Consider the following 18,386-nt stretch of genomic DNA (forward strand, 5'->3'; position numbering starts at 1 on the left):
ATGAGGGGCAGATGGGGCTCATCTACCTGGGAAGGTAGCCCACCCACTATACTCTTTCATGAGAATGTCTTCAGGAGTAAACCCTAAGGCAGGTATGTCCAAAGTCCGTTTTGGGGGCCTAATACGGCCCGCCAGTCAGTTTAATCTGGCCCCTGTCGTAGTTTATTTCATGAGGTAAAATCCTAAGAAAAGCTCAACAACTTTGGTCGCCCCTTACGCATGTTCACGTCATCAAATCTGGCCCTCTTTAAAAAAAGTATGGACACCCTGCTAAGGAAAAATCCATGTACTGTACTCACTGCCTTGAAGGGCATCTTCGGGAGAACAAAAGGCTAAGGAGTAAACCCTAATCCAGAGCCGAGTCCTTAAGGTGGTTGGATGGTGTCTTGTATGCCTCCTTCCGGCAACTCCTGCAGCCAACTGGTGTCATATGCTTTCCTTTGGACCACATCAGTGAGGATGAGAGAAGGGTCTTGTCTTCTTGTCTGACCTCCATACACCCTGCTCAGCCTTGCGCCCCAGAGAGCTCACTTCAGTACTCTGCAAACACAGCAAAAACAACATAGGAGGCAGCAGTTACAAGTTCTCTGCAGCCATAGCAGGTACTGCAATTCGCCAGTGGTTTGGCTTCACCCCCAGAGGCACAGTCCATTCCCAGACAGACGAATCCTGACAATATACTTTTCTTTGCTGCCGTTTGGGATGGTTCACAATCGACCATTACAACTATAAGCATCCATTTGGGGGGAAAAGGGGGGGAGACAATAAATGGTTATTTTTTTGTTGCAAAGCACCTGATATATGGAAAAGCACTTTACCAGACTACTCAATAATTACTCATATCAATTATTAATAATAAATATAATAATATAAAATATAGTTACTCTTGTTATAATTATTATGATTATTGTGAAAATAATAAAAGTTTGTTTTTTATTTAGTATTTGTGAGCAATGAATAATTATGTAACCTGCATATATTAGCAAAATGTATGCAAAACAATATTTGCATAAGCAGCAACAGCGACGCGGTCCCCTTCCATCGCCTCGCAACTCCCTAGTAACTATGGAAACCGAAGCTCTCCCTCCTCCGGTTCAGTTCTAGGACGATCCCACCAATCGGCGATAAGGGCCAAGGGTGGGGTGACCACTCAGGCTCCAGAAAGCGCGGCGGCTCCTCGCCTCCTCCAATCACCGGGCCGAAAGCGGACCGCGGTTGTCGCGGCTGACGGAGCTGGGCTGAGCCAATCGGAAGAAAGAGCAGGCGGAGAGAGGCCCGCCCTTGCCTTTCCCCCTCAGCTCCTTTCGGCGCGACGCACTCAAAGGCAGTTGGCCGAGAAAGGCGACGGGCGAGGAGGAGCCCCAATGAGCGCTGCTGGGGAGGCGGGCGGAGCGGGAGCCACTCAGGAGGCGAGGAGGCAAAAGAGTGACGAGAGGGAGCCCCGCCTCCCTAGCGAGCGCAGCCAATCAGGCAGAAGGGGGCGGGTCCCTCGAGGCCTCCGCTTTGTGGTGGGTAAGTGGGGGAAAGAAGGCGCTCTTCCACCACCCAACGCACCCCCTGTTGGGGGGGGAGGAAGAAGGGCGCTTTCCCTTATAGATAGATGTCTGTAGCGCATTGTGGCGGGGAGGAAGCACGTTATCTCCCCCTGAGGGTGGGACCTGGGGAGGGGGGGCAACTTGGGGAGGGGGTCACGCTGTGGGGGAGGGGCAAACCGAGGAGCATTTGTGGGGTTCCCCTGCTCTTATTATGGGGGTCACAGAGGCCAAAGCGGGGCAGAAGGAAATAAAGGGGGGTATTCATTATAAGGGGGTCTCCATCATATTTCCAGGCTTTATGGGGGGGTGGAAATGCTGAGGTCAGTTGAGGGGGAGCCACCAATGATCCCCCCACCTTATGGGAAAGGAGATCATTATATAATTATTGGGGGGTTGAGATCAAATAACAGGGAGAAGTCCCAGGACTTGGGATACAGGGTAAGGAGGGTGCAGGAGTGGGGAACACAGACTTTGTTCTCAGTTATGGAGAGTGTGCGCTGCCATCATAGGAATACATCAATGGGCACGCAGTTGACATAGGGAATTTGTGGCCCTCCCAACTTCCATCGCCCCCCCCCCAGTCAGCGTGGTCGGGGGTGCTGGGAGTTGTAGTTCAGTGATATTTGGAGGGCCATGCGGCTGTGGGTTAAACCACAGAGCCTAGGGCTTGCCAATCAGAAGGTTGGCGGTTCGAATCCCCCCAGCTTCTGCCAACCTAGCAGTTCAAAAGCATGTCAAAGTGCAAGTAGATAAATAGGTACCACTCTGGCGGGAAGGTAAACGGCGTTTCTGTGCGCTGCTCTGGTTCGCTAGAAGCGGCTTAGTCATGCTGGCCCCATGACCCAAAAGCTGTACGCCGACTCCCTCGGCCAGTAAAGCGAGATGAGCACCACAACCCCAGAGTCGGCCACGACTGGACCTAACGGTCAGGGGTCTCTTTACCTTTACCTTTACCTCTGGTTTAGGGAATTAGAAGGTGCAAACTGAGGTATTTGATGGTGGGGTTGTGGGTTCAGAACAGGGGAAATTGGGAAATTCTGGATTGGCATTAGTAATCTGGGCAGGGAACTGGTTGGCAGCTGGTGAAATATTTGCAAACAGTGGAGCACAGTAACGGGGGCAGGGGGCTGTAGAACAGGAGTTGGGGTGGGGGTTGTAGGAGACCTTAAGTCAACATGTCATTGCTTTGCAGCCTCCGGATGAGAAAAGCTGGACGCTTGGGAGATGGAGTTTCAGGCGGCAGAGTTGGCAGTGCCCTCTCTCTTTTTTTTTAAACTTTTACATCTGGCAGTTCCCATGTTTAGTCTGCAGCCTCTCCACTTTAGGAGGCTGTTAGGTAGAATGGCTAAGAAAAACATCCACCTGAGACCTTGAGGAGTCTTTCCCAGGCAAAACGGGCAACGCAGAGCTAGATTGAGATCAGTGTTCCAGCCAGCATAAGGCAGCTTTTAATGTTTATTATTCATTACTATTTACTCAGATTAATATCCTGCATTGCCTAGGGCACATATCATTAATATTTTTAAGCATTCTGAGAGCAGGCAGAAACATTCTAAAATTACAGTCAACAACAGATTTAAAGACTGATCTTACGGTCAGCCCTTAAATGCCACATTCCTCTTGAAAGTCAATAATGAAGGAGGCAGACACACCTCATTGTAGAATCTGAGATAGCTGATCTTGGGTTAGGTGCCCTTTTGGGTACTTTGCTCCCAAGTCATTTAGGGCTAGTACTAACCCCTTGAATGTATTTCTAGCAAAATGTTTTCTGCATAAATAAAGGGGGAAGGGGTCAACGTCCTAAAAGCCATTTCTTACAAGTTACCAAGTTTTTTCCCCTCTCTCTCGCTCATTCCCCCCACCCCCCGCTCTGCTGTCTCAAGGAGCCTGGACTATGCTGTTGGTCAACCCCTCGTCGTGAAAGAGCTGTCCCAGCATGGAGTTCCCAAACCACAGCAAGAACTTGCTGCAGAGCCTCTGGGAGCAGCAACACGAGGGCTTCCTTTGTGACTGCACGGTCCTCGTGGGCAGCACCCAGTTCCTGGCCCACCGGGCAGTGCTGGCCTCCTGCAGTGCCTTTTTCCACATGTTCTATAAGGAGCGGCTGGACAAGAGAGACTTGGTCTCCATTAACAATGAGATCGTCACAGCGCCCGCCTTTGGGCTGCTGCTGGAATTTATGTACAAAGGCAGCCTCTCCTTCAACAACATGCCGGTGGAAGACATCCTGGCGGCCGCCAGCTACTTGCACATGAACGACATCGTCAAGGTGTGCAAGAAGAAGCTGCAGGCCCGCGCCTTGGCGGAAGCCGACAGCACCAAGAAGGAGGAGGATCCCCTGGGCAGCTCAGAGCTTCTGCCCAGCACCTCCAAGTGCCAACTTCAAACGTCCGGAGCCCAGCCGCTGCCGCCCCATCAGCCAAGCGAAGCAGGGAAGAGCAAGAAACAGGAGTGGAGAGGTGGAGAGAAAATGGTTTCCGAGGAGCCATTGGCCTCCACTTTGGACATGGCGGACACCACGCAGCCAGGGATGGAAGCTCCTCCTCCTCCTCCTGGGAGGCCTCTTCCACCCCCCGTCATTGACATCTCCCTCTCCAGCCCTAGCAGCTCCACCGAAACCATATCACACAGCTGCTCGCCACCGAGGAATGCCGGCCCTCCGGAGAGGTATGTGGAACAACAGACAGGTGGTCTCGGTGTGTTTTGCCAGAAGGAGCCAAGCAGGTCCTCCGTCAAGGTCAAGGTGGAAGCCATCGTGATCTCCGATGAGGAGCCGGACATGATGGATCAACTGGAGGGGCAGAGCGCAGATTTGAGGCTGGAGACAATATTCCAGAGGTCCGCTGTAGAGGCAGGGCCTGCCGGAGGCTGTGGGCGCCACCCCGACAGCTTTGAAGAGCCCGGTGGGATGGAAGAGGTCTCTTCCGAGAGCGGCTTCCTGCCTCAAGAGCACGTCCCGTACCACATGATCCCTGTGCCTGCCGGACAAAGCTTCTCCAACATGGTGACTCCGCCCTTGCACGAACAGATGTACTTGCAGGACTACGAGTCCCACTCCAACTTTGGCATCTTCACGGAAGACGTCCCCACCTGCAAGACGTGCGGGAAGACCTTCTCGTGCTCCTACACCCTGCGGCGCCACGCCACCGTCCACACGCGGGAACGCCCCTACGAGTGCCGCTACTGCATGCGGAGTTACACGCAGTCCGGAGACCTTTACCGGCACATCCGCAAGGCCCACAACGAGGACCTGGCAGCCAAGCGTTGCAAACAGGATGTTGAGAACCCTTCGTAGGGGGCCTATACCCCCGCCCAGTTTGGGCCATGGGGCAGGTGGTTCACGACTGAGCAGACGGACGGTTCCCAACATGCAAGGACAAAAAAAAATCCCATCCCTTTTGTAAAACATTGTGCAGAAGCCAGGAGGCAGAGAGAGAGAGCCCTAACTGTCTGAGCCAATGATGGGGGCTCAATCCTATCAGGTTCAACCTTCCCTCCTGGCTTCCTAATCATTTCCCCACCTTGCCCTTGAGAATTTCTTGTTTGTTTTTCCATGAGGTGAATTATTTGGGAAGTGCAGGTTTGCACCCGGGTCACCCCTGGGCATCGTTTGGAAGAAGCAAACGTAAAAAGAACTGGGGAAGGGGTTCGTCCTCCCACTCCAGTATTTATTTATGTACAAACTTGTGGCTGCAGGTTTAATATGAAGTTGGAGCGGCATTGAAGCTTGAGCTCTAGGTATTGCTGCCTAGAGGACATTCTGTTTTGTGGGAGGAAAGGTCTGAAAGCCTTTTGTTCCTGACAGTTGTTGCAAGTCAGAATTTCACTTGAGAGGACAGCAGGGGGGATGGGAACAGCACTAGCCCTCCTGGATGCACAGAAAAAGATTGCATAGGGGGAGAAGCGCCTGTGAGGAAGACTATGTTGAAAGGCACGGTTCTGACTCTATCCCACCATGCAGTGCAGGTGGGACTCATTGGGAGAAGTGGGCAGAGTATTCCTTTTCAAAACAGCCCCCCTGCCCCACTCTTTGTGACATGTTGGATGTCATGACAGTCTAAAACAGTGGAGGCCGATGCGAGAGAAAGTGGGGCACAGCCCCGCCACCCTCATGCCTGACTTTAGCGTGCCCCCATGGCTCTGCCTTCTGCTTACCATCAACCAGGGGTTGTTCTGCCTGTCATTGGCTCTGGCGCCACCTACTGTTGGTCTCCCTGGCTTCCATCCTACAAGGCAGCCCGGTATCCGGAAGTTTTCCATGTTTGACCTTTTTTGTGTGTGTTTATTATGCTGGAAGCTGCCCAGAGTGGCTGGGGCAACCCCATCAGGTGGGTGGAGTAGAAGGAATAAATTATTATTATATTATTATAGTCCCAATAGGCACTAGCCCAATCTAAAGCAGGCAGTGCACAGACCCCCACCAAGCTGCATCCCTGTTTTGACATGCTCCCATTTTACAGACAAAGATCAAAGGCCGAGAGATGGGGCTTGCCAGGGTCATGCACAGCGCAGGTGAGATTTTAACTTTTCCCACTTCCGAGCCACTTCCGACGCTCTTTCCCGTTTTCAAGCCTGCTCACTTCAGAGCAGCCACTGCCAGCCTCAACCTTCCTCCCAGAACTTGCAAACCCTCCCACTGTGAAATGTGTTTATCCAACCTGTTTGTTCTTATAAGCAGCTACAAAGCAGTCTCACTGCCAAGGATACCCATTTAACAGTAAAAAAAACCAGGCATCAAGTGCTCCAGTACTCTCTCTTCTGTGATTTTGGGGTATGGGTGGGTGGGTGGGTTTGTGGGTGGGGGGTTTTCTCTCCTCTAAGGCTAGGGATTCCCAAATTGTGGTCCGTGGCATAGCTACATTAAATACCAACATTCATTTTAAGTAGTATTTTTATTACTTCTTTAACTTCTTACATTGCATTTTACTGAAGTGCAGTTTGACGTCTACAGGATGCAAACTAATACAATGTAAGAAATAAAAGACGCAATAACCGTACAATTAAAAATCACACTGTATCTAGATTGACACATTACCAGTGCTACAATAGGCAGAAAAATCATGCAAGGAGTCCACCAAGACTAACCAGCAATTTCCAGTTGGATGGCAGGGAAGGGAAGGGGGCAAGGGTCAGGACGCAGCTGGGGTTCTGCAGAGCTGATTTTAAGCAAAGACTCCTTTGCTTTCATCCATCTTCTTGAGATATCCAAGAGTCTGAATCAGGCTTGACGCAGAATACCTTGATGCCAATTATGTCATGTAGGAAACCAAGGTGCACGGGGAAGAGAAGAGTGCCATCCCCCCCACAAAAGCAGATTTTGGCACGCAAAACATGTTTTCAAACTGTATTTTCTACTCAAGAGTGGTAGATTTAACATGCAAGGTACAAAGTAATTGAAGTGTTGAACAAAGTGACATTTCCCCCCGTTACAGTAAACCGTAATTTTATATTATAAACCCAGTTGTTCCAATGTTCCCTTTTTCAGAAGTCTTAATACTTGCAATTAAATAGAAAAAAACAGTTCCCCTTCACCTCTGCACATGAAACCTTGTGGTTGGGCCATGAAAAAGAAGGCTGCACTGACCCATCTGCCACAGAAGATCCAAGAGATGATCTCATTCCAGCGGGCAAAACCCTCACCACACAGGCTACCCCTGGAGCCATCATCCCCTGGATGTCAAAAGAAAGCGTTATCGGATGCAATCTTCATTTATGGACTTGGTAATGGGGAGTATGAGAGGGGGAGCAATAATATAACCAGCTACCACCCCTGAATTGAAGGATAGGGAACCAACGACCTTCCTGGTGTTGCTGAAGCACATCTCCTGCCACCCCTGACTGTTGGGCCAGGCTGATGAGAGTTGGGAGCCCAACACTGGGAAGGTCACTGGTTCACGTTCATCCCTGACCATCAAAGCAGTCTCCTACTGTATCAACCTGGGAGCAGAAGCGAAGGCCGGGAAGGACTTTGACGTAGTGCGTGCTTAGGAAGGCCATGCCTTGGCGATACTAAGAAAGGTGCGGTTTGTGAGGTACCTCTTTCTCAAGGAGGTTGAGATACCGGAGCAACTGCAAGGAGGTGGGGGTGAGCTTCACCTCGGTAGATCAAAACCTACGTTCCAAGAAAACCATCATCTGGTGGGGTGGGGAGAAAGAAGAGGTAGTTGGGTGTCCAAAATGCAGGTGATCACATCTCCCAGACAAAATAAACAAGGAACTCAGGATCCAAAGGCGACCCATTTGCCATCAGCCGAACATCTCCTGAGAGGCATAGGTCATATAGAGGAAGCCATCTTCATCTTTGTACGTCATATACACTTCAGACATGGTGGAAGACATGCTGACGAGGCTGCGGTTGCCGTCAACCAGGAAGTAGAATGCCTGAGTGGACGCGATGCACATTCGGTTGCTGAGGGAGGAAACGGGCACGAGTCAAAACATGGCTTCCGGGCAGCCTAAACAAATTCTGCATCCTCACCTCCCCGAAAACTGGAGTCTGGTCCATTAGGGTGCATGGCGCGCTGCCCTGAGTTTGCCCACACCTGCCCGACTTCTGACTTCCAACCAATCGGGAGCTGGATCCGCCTACGATTGGCTCCAGCCCTGGCTGTCATTGGCTGTGGCTCCACCTCCATGCCTTCCACCCCACCAGCCCCAGCTGCTACTGCCCCTCCAAGCCTATTTCCCTGTGTGCCAATACAATAATATTTCTCCCCCACTCACACACACCAAGCCAGAGCATTAAAAATCCAATTAACATAGTCGCTGCTTAAATCCAGCCCAACATATGGTTGTAGAAGGATGAGCGACCCAGCCAGATGCTTAGTAAGCCTCCCATTTTTACAGACTGCGCAGACTCCTCGGAGGCTCATTCACCGGATGATTGTGATGAACTGGCCCATGGTGAGGTCTTCGGGAACCAGAAACTTGGTCTTGTCCAAGGCTGGCAACATTTTCTCCTTGGGGTAGCGCTCCAGGATTATCTGCAAAGGAAGAAGAGCCACGTCTGAGATTGATCTTCAATAGCAGATGGCCAGATTCCCCGGGAAGCTTGAGCAAAATGGTTACAAGTGAAGACAGCCGTTTCCAATTTGTCCAAGTACTCAGATAGACTGTCTCTGTACAGGAAGGCTCTACTTGTCGCCATTATGGCCAATAGCCACTGGTTTATCAGCCTGCTGCTGATTTGCCTGACTCATCTGTTCACTGCTGGACCAGTGTCTTGCCTCGGGAATGGACTGGATGAGAGCCAATAAACTGAGACTCAGTCCAGATAAGGCGGAGGCACTGCTTGTGGGTGGCTCCCTAGACCAGATGGGTGGGAAATCAATGGGGTGACACGCCCTCTGAAGGAGCAGGATCATAGCCTGGGGTACTCCTGGATCTTTTGCTGTCACTCGAGGCTCAGGTGGCCTCAGTGGCCCAGAGTGCCTTCCATCAGCTTCGGCTGGTGGCCGAGCTATGCCCCTATGTGTACAGGGATAGCCTAACTCATGGGTAGGCAAACTAAGGCCTGGGGGCTGGATCCAGCCCAATCACCTTCTCAATCCGGCCCGCAGACAGTCTGGGAATCAGCGTGTTTTTACCTGAGTAGAATGTGTCCTTTTATTTAAAATGCATCTCGGGGTTATTTGTGGGGCATAGGAATTTGTTCCTTTTCCCCCTTCAAAATATAGTCTGCCCCCCCCCCACAAGGTCTGAGGGACAGTGGACCAGCCCCCTGCTGAAAACGTTTGCTGACCCCTGGCTAACGACTGTGGTCTATGATCTGGTAACCTCAAGGTTAGGTAAAGGTAAAGGGACCCCTGACCATTAGGTCCAGTAGTGACAGACTCTGGGGTTGTAGTGCTCATGTCGCTTTATTGGCTGAGGGAGCCGGTGTACAGCTTCCGGGTCATGTGGCCAGCATGACTAAGCTGCTTCTGGCGAACCAGAGCAGTGCACGGAAACGCCATTTACCTTCCCGCCGGAGTGGTACCTATTTATCTACTTGCACTTTGACGTGCTTTCAGACTGCTAGGTTGGCAGGAGCAGGGACCGAGCAACGGGAGCTCACCCCAGCGCGGGGATTTGAACCGCCGACCTTCTGATTGGCAAGTCCTAGGCTCTGTGGTTTAACCCACAGCACCACCCGCGTCCCTAACCTCAAGGTTAGATTACTGCAACGCATTATACGTAGGGCTGCCTCTGAAGACAATTTGGAAACTTCAGCTGGTGCAGAATTCAGCGGCCAGATTGCTCACCGCAGCAAGATAGTTTGAGCATATTACACCGATCCTGGTCAGACGGTACTGGCTACCAATTATTTTTCGGGCCCAATTCAAAGTGCTGGTTTTGACCTATAAAGCCTTAAACGGCTCAAGACCGCAATGCCTCAATGACCACCTCTTTCCATATGGACCCTGAGATCATCTTCGGAGCCCCTTCTTTGTGTGCCTCCTCCTCGAAAGATCCAGAAGGTGGCAACACGAGAACGGGGCCTTCTCTGCAGTGGCCCCCTGTCTATGGAAGGCTCTCCCCAGGGAAGTTCGCCTGGCACCTTCATTATACACCCTTCGGCGCCAGGCAAAAACGTTCCTTTTTAACCAGGCTTTTAGTTGATCCGATTTACATCTTATGCCCTTTTAAAATGTGTGTGTGTGTTTTGGGGGGGCGCCATTGGGTGGTTGTTTTTAGTATTATGTATTTTGTGGTTTTATATCTTGATTTTAATCTTTGAACAAAATTCAATTAATAATAAATTCAATTAATAATCTGCAGGGGTGCAACATCTTATTTTAGGAGCATGGATGTGATTTTATTGGTGAGGGTTCTGGGTGGGGGTTTTTTGGTTGCAATATGGGGCTAAATAATTGTTTTAAGATTTCCCAATAACCATCTATATTTTGGGAAACTGCATCAGCTGAGAGTCAGGAATGTTTCACTTAAGCTCAGTTACAATCCTATAAAGAAGAAAAATATTTGTTGCATGAACAGGAAGACTGAGGGAGGGTTATATATGGAGAAAATAAACAAAATGAGAATTTCTCTCCGTTACATTGATATATTACTTGACTTAATTGATTTAGCAATGGCAAGCAAGCGTGCAGGCAGCCAAACCACCAATTACAGCTGCTTTGGTCCTCCTGCGCTACTAGGTAAACCATGGTTTGGCTTAGCACTATGTGTGAACCCAAGGTTCATGGTTTGTCTTCCCCGAACAAAATAGTGAACCAACAATTCAATGAACAATGAACAACAATTCATGATTAGAATTACTGGTTGTTGGGAGCCAAACAAACTACAAGCCTAGGAACACGTAAGGAATCTTATTTTTAAATTAACTAAGCATAAATATAACAACACGATGGGTTGGGTATCAAGCACAGAACCAGGAGCAAAACAACCCCCGCTTTTACTCTAAATACAGTGCTTTTTTCTGGGGGTACGCAGGAGTACGCATACCTCTAAACATTTTGTGAATCTTCATACTTTTGTCCATCTACTCTATTTATTTTTCCTGATTTGAACAATAAAATGGTGGTTTTCCTGAGTCAGAATGAGAGTACCCCTAAACATTTTTAGGGGGGGGGGAAGCACTGCCCATAACTGCCTTACTTAATTTCTCTGAACCATGGTTTGTTTAGCATTATACACAAACCCTTGCTGAGCCATAGCCCAGCTTACTTTTAACATGCAAAATGGCCCAGTACAACAAAGCAAGCCCAAATAAACATGCCCTCATACCCAACAAGATAAGGAGAAGCCTACATACCGGCAGTTTGCCAGGAAACTTCATCCGGATCGTGGCCACTTCACTTTTCCTGGAGGCTAAAGTGGAAAATTACAGAACTGGGTCAATTAAGGCAATAGGGGAAAAACACCTCTCCCTCGGGCTCCCCTCCCAAAATTAGCTCTCCCCAAAACAGGACAGCCTAAAGTCTAGCCCCCCCAGCCCAGTTTACCGAATTAATCTCAGCCCCTTGGGCCAGCAGGGGGCGCTAGCAGCCAAACAAGAGCAACTCCGAATCGCGAAATCGAGCGTTTACACGAGAAGCAGGGTGGGGGGAATAAGTGGGGAGAAAGAAAATAAGTCTTACCGAAGGTTTTTCGGTGCTTGAATGGGGGGAAAGAATCCATCTTGGAAGGAACCACACCTTTTTCTTAAAAAGGGAAGGAGGGGGAATAAAGCTGGGGCGGGGAGGGGAATTGAAGAAGAATCGTCCCCAGCGATAGCTCTGACTTGACTCCTTTGGAGCCGCTTAAATAGTGCGAGAGTCACGCCTAAAATTTTCCCAATTTGCTTCCAGGATCAGGACCTCCAAGGTCCGGGGAAGGACGTGGAGAGGTGGAGGGTGAGGAGAGCCCACCCTGAGACTCGCCCACATACAGATTCAGGGGCGGGTCTCCCTAGAGGAAGCGCATTTGGCCACAATGGTGGAGTTGGCCGGCGGAACGCACCGCCACGGGACGCAGTTTTGACTACTCGCGTGGAAGGAAGGAAGGAGTTGGACAAAGTTTGTAGCGGAGGTGTCGTCTACCCATGTCAGCTGGGACAGGTGAGTGCAATTTCCCAACACCGAGGAAGGACTTTTCTGCGTAATAGATGGGTAGGTATTGGTTTAGGGTTGAGCTGTGAACTCGGGAAATCTCAATTACTCGATGGCATTAGGTCAAGCTGCTTTCTTAAGCTCCCCCTTCACCAACCATCTGAAATGTTTTTCTGTTTCTTTTTTGTCTTTCTAACTCACCTTTCCTCCCAGCAGCTCAAGGTGAGGTATATACTGAGTTAAAGAAAATATTTAAAGAAAATCGTTAAAAAAAAACAGAAGCCTTTTTATTGGGTATGGTGGGTGAAGAGATACGAAGGGAAGATAAAAACTGTTTATGTATGCAACAACTGGGGCAAGAATTCTTTCAGCCCAAAAATGGACACAAAAAGGAGCACCAAGGAAAGAAGAGTGGCAGATGAAGATGATGGACTTCGCAGAACTGGCGAAGCTGACGGGAAAAATCCAAAACCAGCACGATCAATTATTCCAAAAGGACTGCAGTAAATTTATACGATATCTGAAAGATTATTGTAAGCAATTAACATCACTAGCAGGGTCATCTGAAGACTTGTAAGGATAAGTTTTCTACCTTTCTATATTTTTTTAAATTTTGAGTTGTTTTGTAATGGGTGTAATTAGAATTGGAAAAGGTACAAAATGCAATGATATAAAGGTTAATTTTGAAAGCCATGAGCCGGGAGGGAAGGAAGTTGATAGGCTCTAAAGAGCCAGGGAGATAAAGTGAATAATAATGATGTGAATGTATATTATTAAACGGAAAATAAATAAAAAGTATCTTTTAAAAAGTGAGGTATATACATTGGGTAGGTTAATGAGAGAGTGTGTCTGGTCCAAAGTCACTTTGTGGCAGAGTGGAGATTTGAACCCTGGTCTCCCAGGCTGTACTCTTAACTGCTGCACTGTGCTCCCTCTAAGGCCCATTTGCATTACACACTCAAAGTAGCGCCATGCCACTTTAAATAGCATTCCCCCCCCAAAAAAAATAATTATGGGAACTGTAGTTTCTCAAGGGCGTTGAGAGTTATTAGGTGACTCCATGTTCCCCTCACAGAGCTACCGTTCCCCCAGGGAACTTTGCAAAGTGTTGTTCATGCCAACCCTGGTGTGCCCGTTTTCGTAAGTGCTGTTTTCATAATTTCTATTTTAGATCATCATATCAACAAGGAGGGCGACACAGGTGGCGCTATGGTCTAAACCACTGAGCCTAGGGCTTGCCAATCGGAAGGTTGGCGGTTTGAATCCCCGCGACGGGGTGAGCTCCCGTTGCTCGGTCCCTGCTCCTGCCAACCTAGCAGTTCGAAAGCACGTCAAAGTGCAAGTAGATAAATAGGTACTGCTCCAGCAGAAAGGTAAACGGCATTTCCATGCGCTGCTCTGGTTCGCCAGAAGCGGCTTAATCATGCTGGCCACATAACCTGGAAGCTGTACGCCAGCTCCCTCGGCCAATAAAGCGAGATGAGCGCCGCAACCCCAGAGTCGTCCACGACTGGACCTAATGGTCAGGGGTCCCTTTACCTTTATCAACAAGAAAGAGCCAACAAAAAAAAAAGCTAACTACATACCATGATAACATTAAAATAGGCTGATGACATTACAATAAATTAAAGACTTACAAAGTTGTATGTTGTCACTGAATTTATTATTCCAGGACACTGGAGGAGGGGAATCGCTCCATAAACTTAACCAGTTGATTTAAATGTAGGTTGTTTTATTGTAGATTTGCAGTAGGTTATTTGATCACCATCACAATGGACCAGATCTTTTCCATCCATTCACACTCAGTAGGAGGTTCTTGTTTTTCCAATTCTTTACAATCATTACCTTTGCATCCCCATAGGGTTAATTAACACTTCTTGATCACTTTCTGAGATAACATCTATGAAATAACTTAGTTGGTTCCAAAGGTATATGGCTTCCTAGCATATCCAATATAATACTATGTACTATTTGTTTTCACTTTAATTAATTCCAGAAGTTAGGTATAAAGTCTACTTTAGCTGCACCACAGCTACAACAACCATGAAATCAAAGCCAAATCCACTGTATATTAAATTACAGTGGCACCTCAGGTTAAATACTTAATTCGTTTGTGGGGTCTGTTCTTAACCTGAAACTGTTCTTAACCTGAAGCACCACTTTAGCTAATGGGGCCTCCTGCTGCCGCCACACCGCCGGAGCACGATTTCTGTTCTCATCCTGAGGTAAAGTTCTTAACCAGAGGTATTATTTCTGGGTTAGCAGAGTCTGTAACCTGAAGCATATGTAACCTGAAGCATATGTAACCTGAGGTACCACTGTAAATCTTACAGGGGATCTGCTGATATAAATTTAGATGGGGTATTACCCTAAGCTGGGCTTTTTGTTTAAACATGGGACCCATTTTGTAGTTTATGCTCAGAGGCACAGCTAATATCCTCTATTGCTGAGCCAGATCAATATGGGGAATGAGGTCAGGCCTTAAACCCAGTTCGAGTTAAGCCCTTTTTCCTGGGCCCAAATATGAATGGGGATGACGATTGCCGTTTTTCTCTCTGGCCCTGGGCCTTTTTTATTTTTGTAATTTATTTTATTCCAATACAGTACAAGCCATCATTGGCCGTTCCCCTCCAATTTGCAGTTAGAAATTCAGGAATCACGTTGTTGTTGTTCTAGGAACCCCTCTTGTGGGTCAGATGAATGTGTCCTTTGGACAAGAGATGGGAAGGAATTTATACAATCCTAGCAGCTGACTTCACTCTCAGTAAATAGCTCCAGGCTGTTACTATTATTCAGCACAGTCCCATTATTCCTGTGCATGTTCTTGCTTAACAAAGAATTCACAGCCATTGGAGGATACCAGCTTCACATTTAATGCATAAAGCTCCAACTATCTGTATTATCCAGAGAAGGGGGTGGGAGGTGAGAGAATCACTGCCTTTTTTTTTTACCCTATTTTTGCCCTTTGTGGATGCTTTGTTGAAATTTGGGGAAGAGCCATAGTTTAGTGGTGTTGTTGTTGTTTAGTCGTTTAGTCGTGTCCGACTCTTCGTGACCCCATGGACCAGAGCACGCCAGGCACTTCTGTCCTCCACTGCCTCCCGCAGTTTGATCAAACTCAAGCTAGTAGCTTCAAGAACACCATCCAACCATCTCATTCTCTGTCGTCCCCTTCTCCTTGTGCCCTCCATCTTTCCCAACATCAGGGTCTTTTCCAGGGAGTCCTCTCTTCTCATGAGGTGGCCAAAGTATTGGAGCCTCAGTTTCACGATCTGTCCTTCCAGTGAGCACTCAGGGCTGATTTCCTTCAGAATGGAGAGGTTTGATCTTCTTGCAGTCCATGGGACTCTCAAGAGTCTTCTCCAGCACCATAATTCAAAAGCATCAATTCTTCGGCGATCAGCCTTCTTTATGGTCCAGCTCTCACTTCCATACATCACTACTGGGAAAACCATGGCTTTTACTATACGGACCTTTGTTGGCAAGGTGATGTCTCTGCTTTTTAAGATGTTGTCTAGGTTTGCCATCGCCTTTCTCCCAAGGAGCAGGCGTCTTTTAATTTCGTGACTGCTGTCACCATCTGCACTGATCATGGAGCCCAAGAAAGTAAAATCTCTCACTGCCTCCATTTCTTCCCCATCTATTTGCCAGGAGGTGATGGGCCCAGTGGCCATGATCTTCGTTTTTTTGATGTTGAGCTTCAGACCATATTTTGCGCTCTCCTCTTTCACCCTCATTAAAAGGTTCTTTAATTCCTCTTCACTTTCTGCCATCAAGGTTGTGTCATCTGCATATCTGAGGTTGTTGATATTTCTTCCGGCAATCTTAATTCCGGCTTGGGATTCATCCAGCCCAGCCTTTCGCATGATGAATTCTGCATATAAGTTAAATAAGCAGGGAGACAATATACAGCCTTGCCGTACTCCTTTCCCAATTTGGAACCAATCAGTTGTTCCATATCCAGTTCTAACTGTAGCTTCTTGTCCCACATAGAGATTTCGCAGGAGACAGATGAGGTGGTCAGGCACTCCCATTTCTTTAAGAACTTGCCATAGTTTGCTGTGGTCAACACAGTCAAAGGCTTTTGCATAGTCAATGAAGCAGAAGTAGATGTCTTTCTGGAACTCTCTAGCTTTCTCCATAATCCAGCGCATGTTTGCAATTTGGTCTCTGGTTCCTCTGCCTCTTCTAAATCCAGCTTGCACTTCTGGGAGTTCTCGGTCCACATACTGCTTGAGCCTTCCTTGTAGAATTTTAAGCATAACCTTGCTAGCATGTGAAATGAGTGAAATTGTGCGGTAGTTGGAGCATTCTTTGGCACTGCCCTTCTTTGGGATTGGGATGTAGACTGATCTTCTCCAGTCCTCTGGCCACTGCTGAGTTTTCCAAACTTGCTGGCATATTGAGTGTAGCACCTTAACAGCATCATCTTTTAAAATTTTAAACAGTTCAGCTGGAATACCATCACTTCCACTGGCCTTGTTATTTGCAGTGCTTTCTAAGGCCCATTTGACTTCACTCTCCAGGATGTCTGGCTCAAGGTCAGCAACCACACTACCTGGGGTGTACGAGACATCCATATCTTTCTGGTATAATTCCTCTGTGTATTCTTGCCACCTCTTCTTGATGTCTTCTGCTTCAGTTAGATCTTTACCACTTTTGTCCTTTATTATGGTAATCTTTGTACGAAATGTTCCTTTCATATTTCCGATTTTCTTGAACAGATCTCTGGTTCTTCCCATTCTGTTGCTTTCCTCTATTTCTTTGCATTGCTCGTTTAAGAAGGCCTTCTTGTCTCTCCTTGCTGTTCTTTGGAAATCTGCATTCAATTTCCTGTATCTTTCACTATCTCCCTCGCATTTTGCTTGCCTTCTCTCCCCCGCTATTTGTAAGGCCTCGTTGGACAGCCACTTTGCTTTCTTGCATTTCTTTTTCATTGGGATGGTTTTAGTTGCTGCCTCCTGTATAATGTTGCGAGCCTCCATCCATAGTTCTTCAGGCACTCTGTCCAGCAAATCTAAATCCTTAAACCTGTTCCTCACTTCCACTGTGTATTCATAAGGGATTTGGTTTAGATTGTATCTTACCTGTCCAGTGGTTTTTCCTACTTTCTTCAGTTTAAGCTTGAATTTTGCTATAAGGAGCTGATGATCTGAGCCACAGTCAGCTCCAGGTCTTGTTTTTGCTGACTGTATAGAGCTTCTCCATCTTTGGCTGCAGAGAATATAATCAATCTGATTTCGATGTTGCCCATCTGGGGATGTCCATGTGTAGAGTCGTCTCTTGTGTTGTTGGAAAAGCGTGTTTGTGATGACCAGCTTGTTCTCTTGACAGAACTCTATTAGCCTTTGCCCTGCTTCGTTTTGATCTCCAAGGCCAAATTTGCCAGTTGTTCCTTTTATCTCTTGATTCCCTACTTTAGCATTCCAATCCCCTATAATGAGCAGAACATCCTTCTTTGGTGTCACTTCGATAAGGTTTTGTAAGTCTTCATAGAACTGGTCAATTTCAGTTTCTTCAGCACCAGTAGTTGGTGCATAAACTTGGATTACTGTGATGTTAAAAGGTCTGCCTTGGATTCGTATCGAGATCATTCTATCATTTTTGAGACTGCATCCCAGTACAGCTTTCGCCACTCTTTTGTTGACTATGAGGGCCACTCCATTTCTCTTACGGGTTTCTTGCCCACAGTAGTAGATATGGTAGTCATCCGAACTGAATTCGCCCATTCCCGTCCATTTTAGCTCACTGATGCCCAGGATGTCAATATTTATTCTTGCCATCTCATTTTTGACCACATCCAACTTACCCAGGTTCATGGTTCTTACATTCCAGGTTCCTATGCAATATTTTTCTTTACAGCATTGGACTTTCCTTTCGCTTCCATGCATATCCACAACTGAGCGTCCTTTCGGTTTTGGCCCAGCCGCTTCATCAGCTCTGGATCTACTTGTACTTGTCCTCCGCTCTTCCCCAGTAGCATGTTGGACACCTTCCGACCTGAGGGGCTCATCTTCCAGTGTCATAACAGTTTAGTGGTAGAACAGCTGTTTTGCATCCAGGAGGTCACAAGCCCAGTCTCCACATAGGGCTGTCTGAAATCCTGGAGAGCTGCCAATCAGTGTAGACCATACCAAGCTAGGTGGGCAGACAGGTTCAAGGCAGCTTCTTGTATTCCTTTTTGGGACAGATCTGTAGCTCAGTCGTCGAACATCTGCTTTGCATGCCGAAGATCTCAAGTCGAGTCTCCCATCTCCAGGTAGGACAAGGAGAAAGTCCTCTACCTGCTGCTAGACAAAGCAGTGGTGCTGTGTGGGGTACT

At 47.8% G+C, this 18,386-nt stretch overlaps 3 protein-coding genes across 6 annotated transcripts in view; 1 reads left to right on the forward strand and 2 right to left on the reverse strand.

The window, feature by feature from the left end:
- The window catches only part of LOC309520422 (5'-3' exonuclease PLD3-like), a 32,140-nt gene extending 31,079 nt beyond the window's left edge, over positions 1-1,061 (reverse strand). For 2 of the 3 annotated variants that reach the window (XM_082202164.1, XM_082202163.1), the window contains exons 1-2: positions 971-1,059; positions 300-540 (exon numbers count right to left, since the gene is read on the reverse strand). The gene's annotated coding sequence lies outside the window, so the exon portion shown is untranslated. Of the gene's footprint in view, positions 1-299; positions 541-970 lie in introns of all 3 variants that reach the window. The other variant, XM_082202161.1, reaches the window with a different exon arrangement.
- A 182-nt stretch (positions 1,062-1,243) lies between these two features.
- Positions 1,244-6,273, forward strand: ZBTB3 (zinc finger and BTB domain containing 3). 2 transcript variants are annotated; one of them, XM_082202347.1, is made up of 2 exons: positions 1,244-1,508; positions 3,419-6,273. In XM_082202347.1, exon 2 carries the CDS (start codon positions 3,472-3,474, stop codon positions 4,828-4,830), a length of 1,359 nt encoding a protein of 452 aa, XP_082058473.1. In that variant the 5' UTR covers positions 1,244-1,508; positions 3,419-3,471; the 3' UTR covers positions 4,831-6,273. The 2 variants fall into 2 exon arrangements, with proteins under 2 accessions (XP_082058473.1, XP_082058472.1); XM_082202346.1 differs by having other exon boundaries at positions 1,245-1,512.
- A 592-nt stretch (positions 6,274-6,865) lies between these two features.
- On the reverse strand, positions 6,866-11,913 carry LOC309520645 (microtubule-associated protein 1 light chain 3 gamma-like). Its single transcript, XM_082202644.1, has 4 exons — positions 11,615-11,913; positions 11,290-11,345; positions 8,412-8,518; positions 6,866-7,944 (listed from the first exon to the last, which is right to left on the reverse strand). The coding sequence occupies exons 1-4, from the start codon at positions 11,652-11,654 to the stop codon at positions 7,782-7,784; spliced, it is 366 nt and encodes a 121-aa protein (XP_082058770.1). The 5' UTR covers positions 11,655-11,913; the 3' UTR covers positions 6,866-7,781.
- Between the last annotated feature and the right edge of the window lie 6,473 nt (positions 11,914-18,386).

This window comes from Podarcis vaucheri, assembly GCF_965113315.1.
Source record: "Podarcis vaucheri genome assembly, chromosome: 16".
In the NCBI taxonomy this organism is placed as follows: domain Eukaryota; kingdom Metazoa; phylum Chordata; class Lepidosauria; order Squamata; family Lacertidae; genus Podarcis; species Podarcis vaucheri.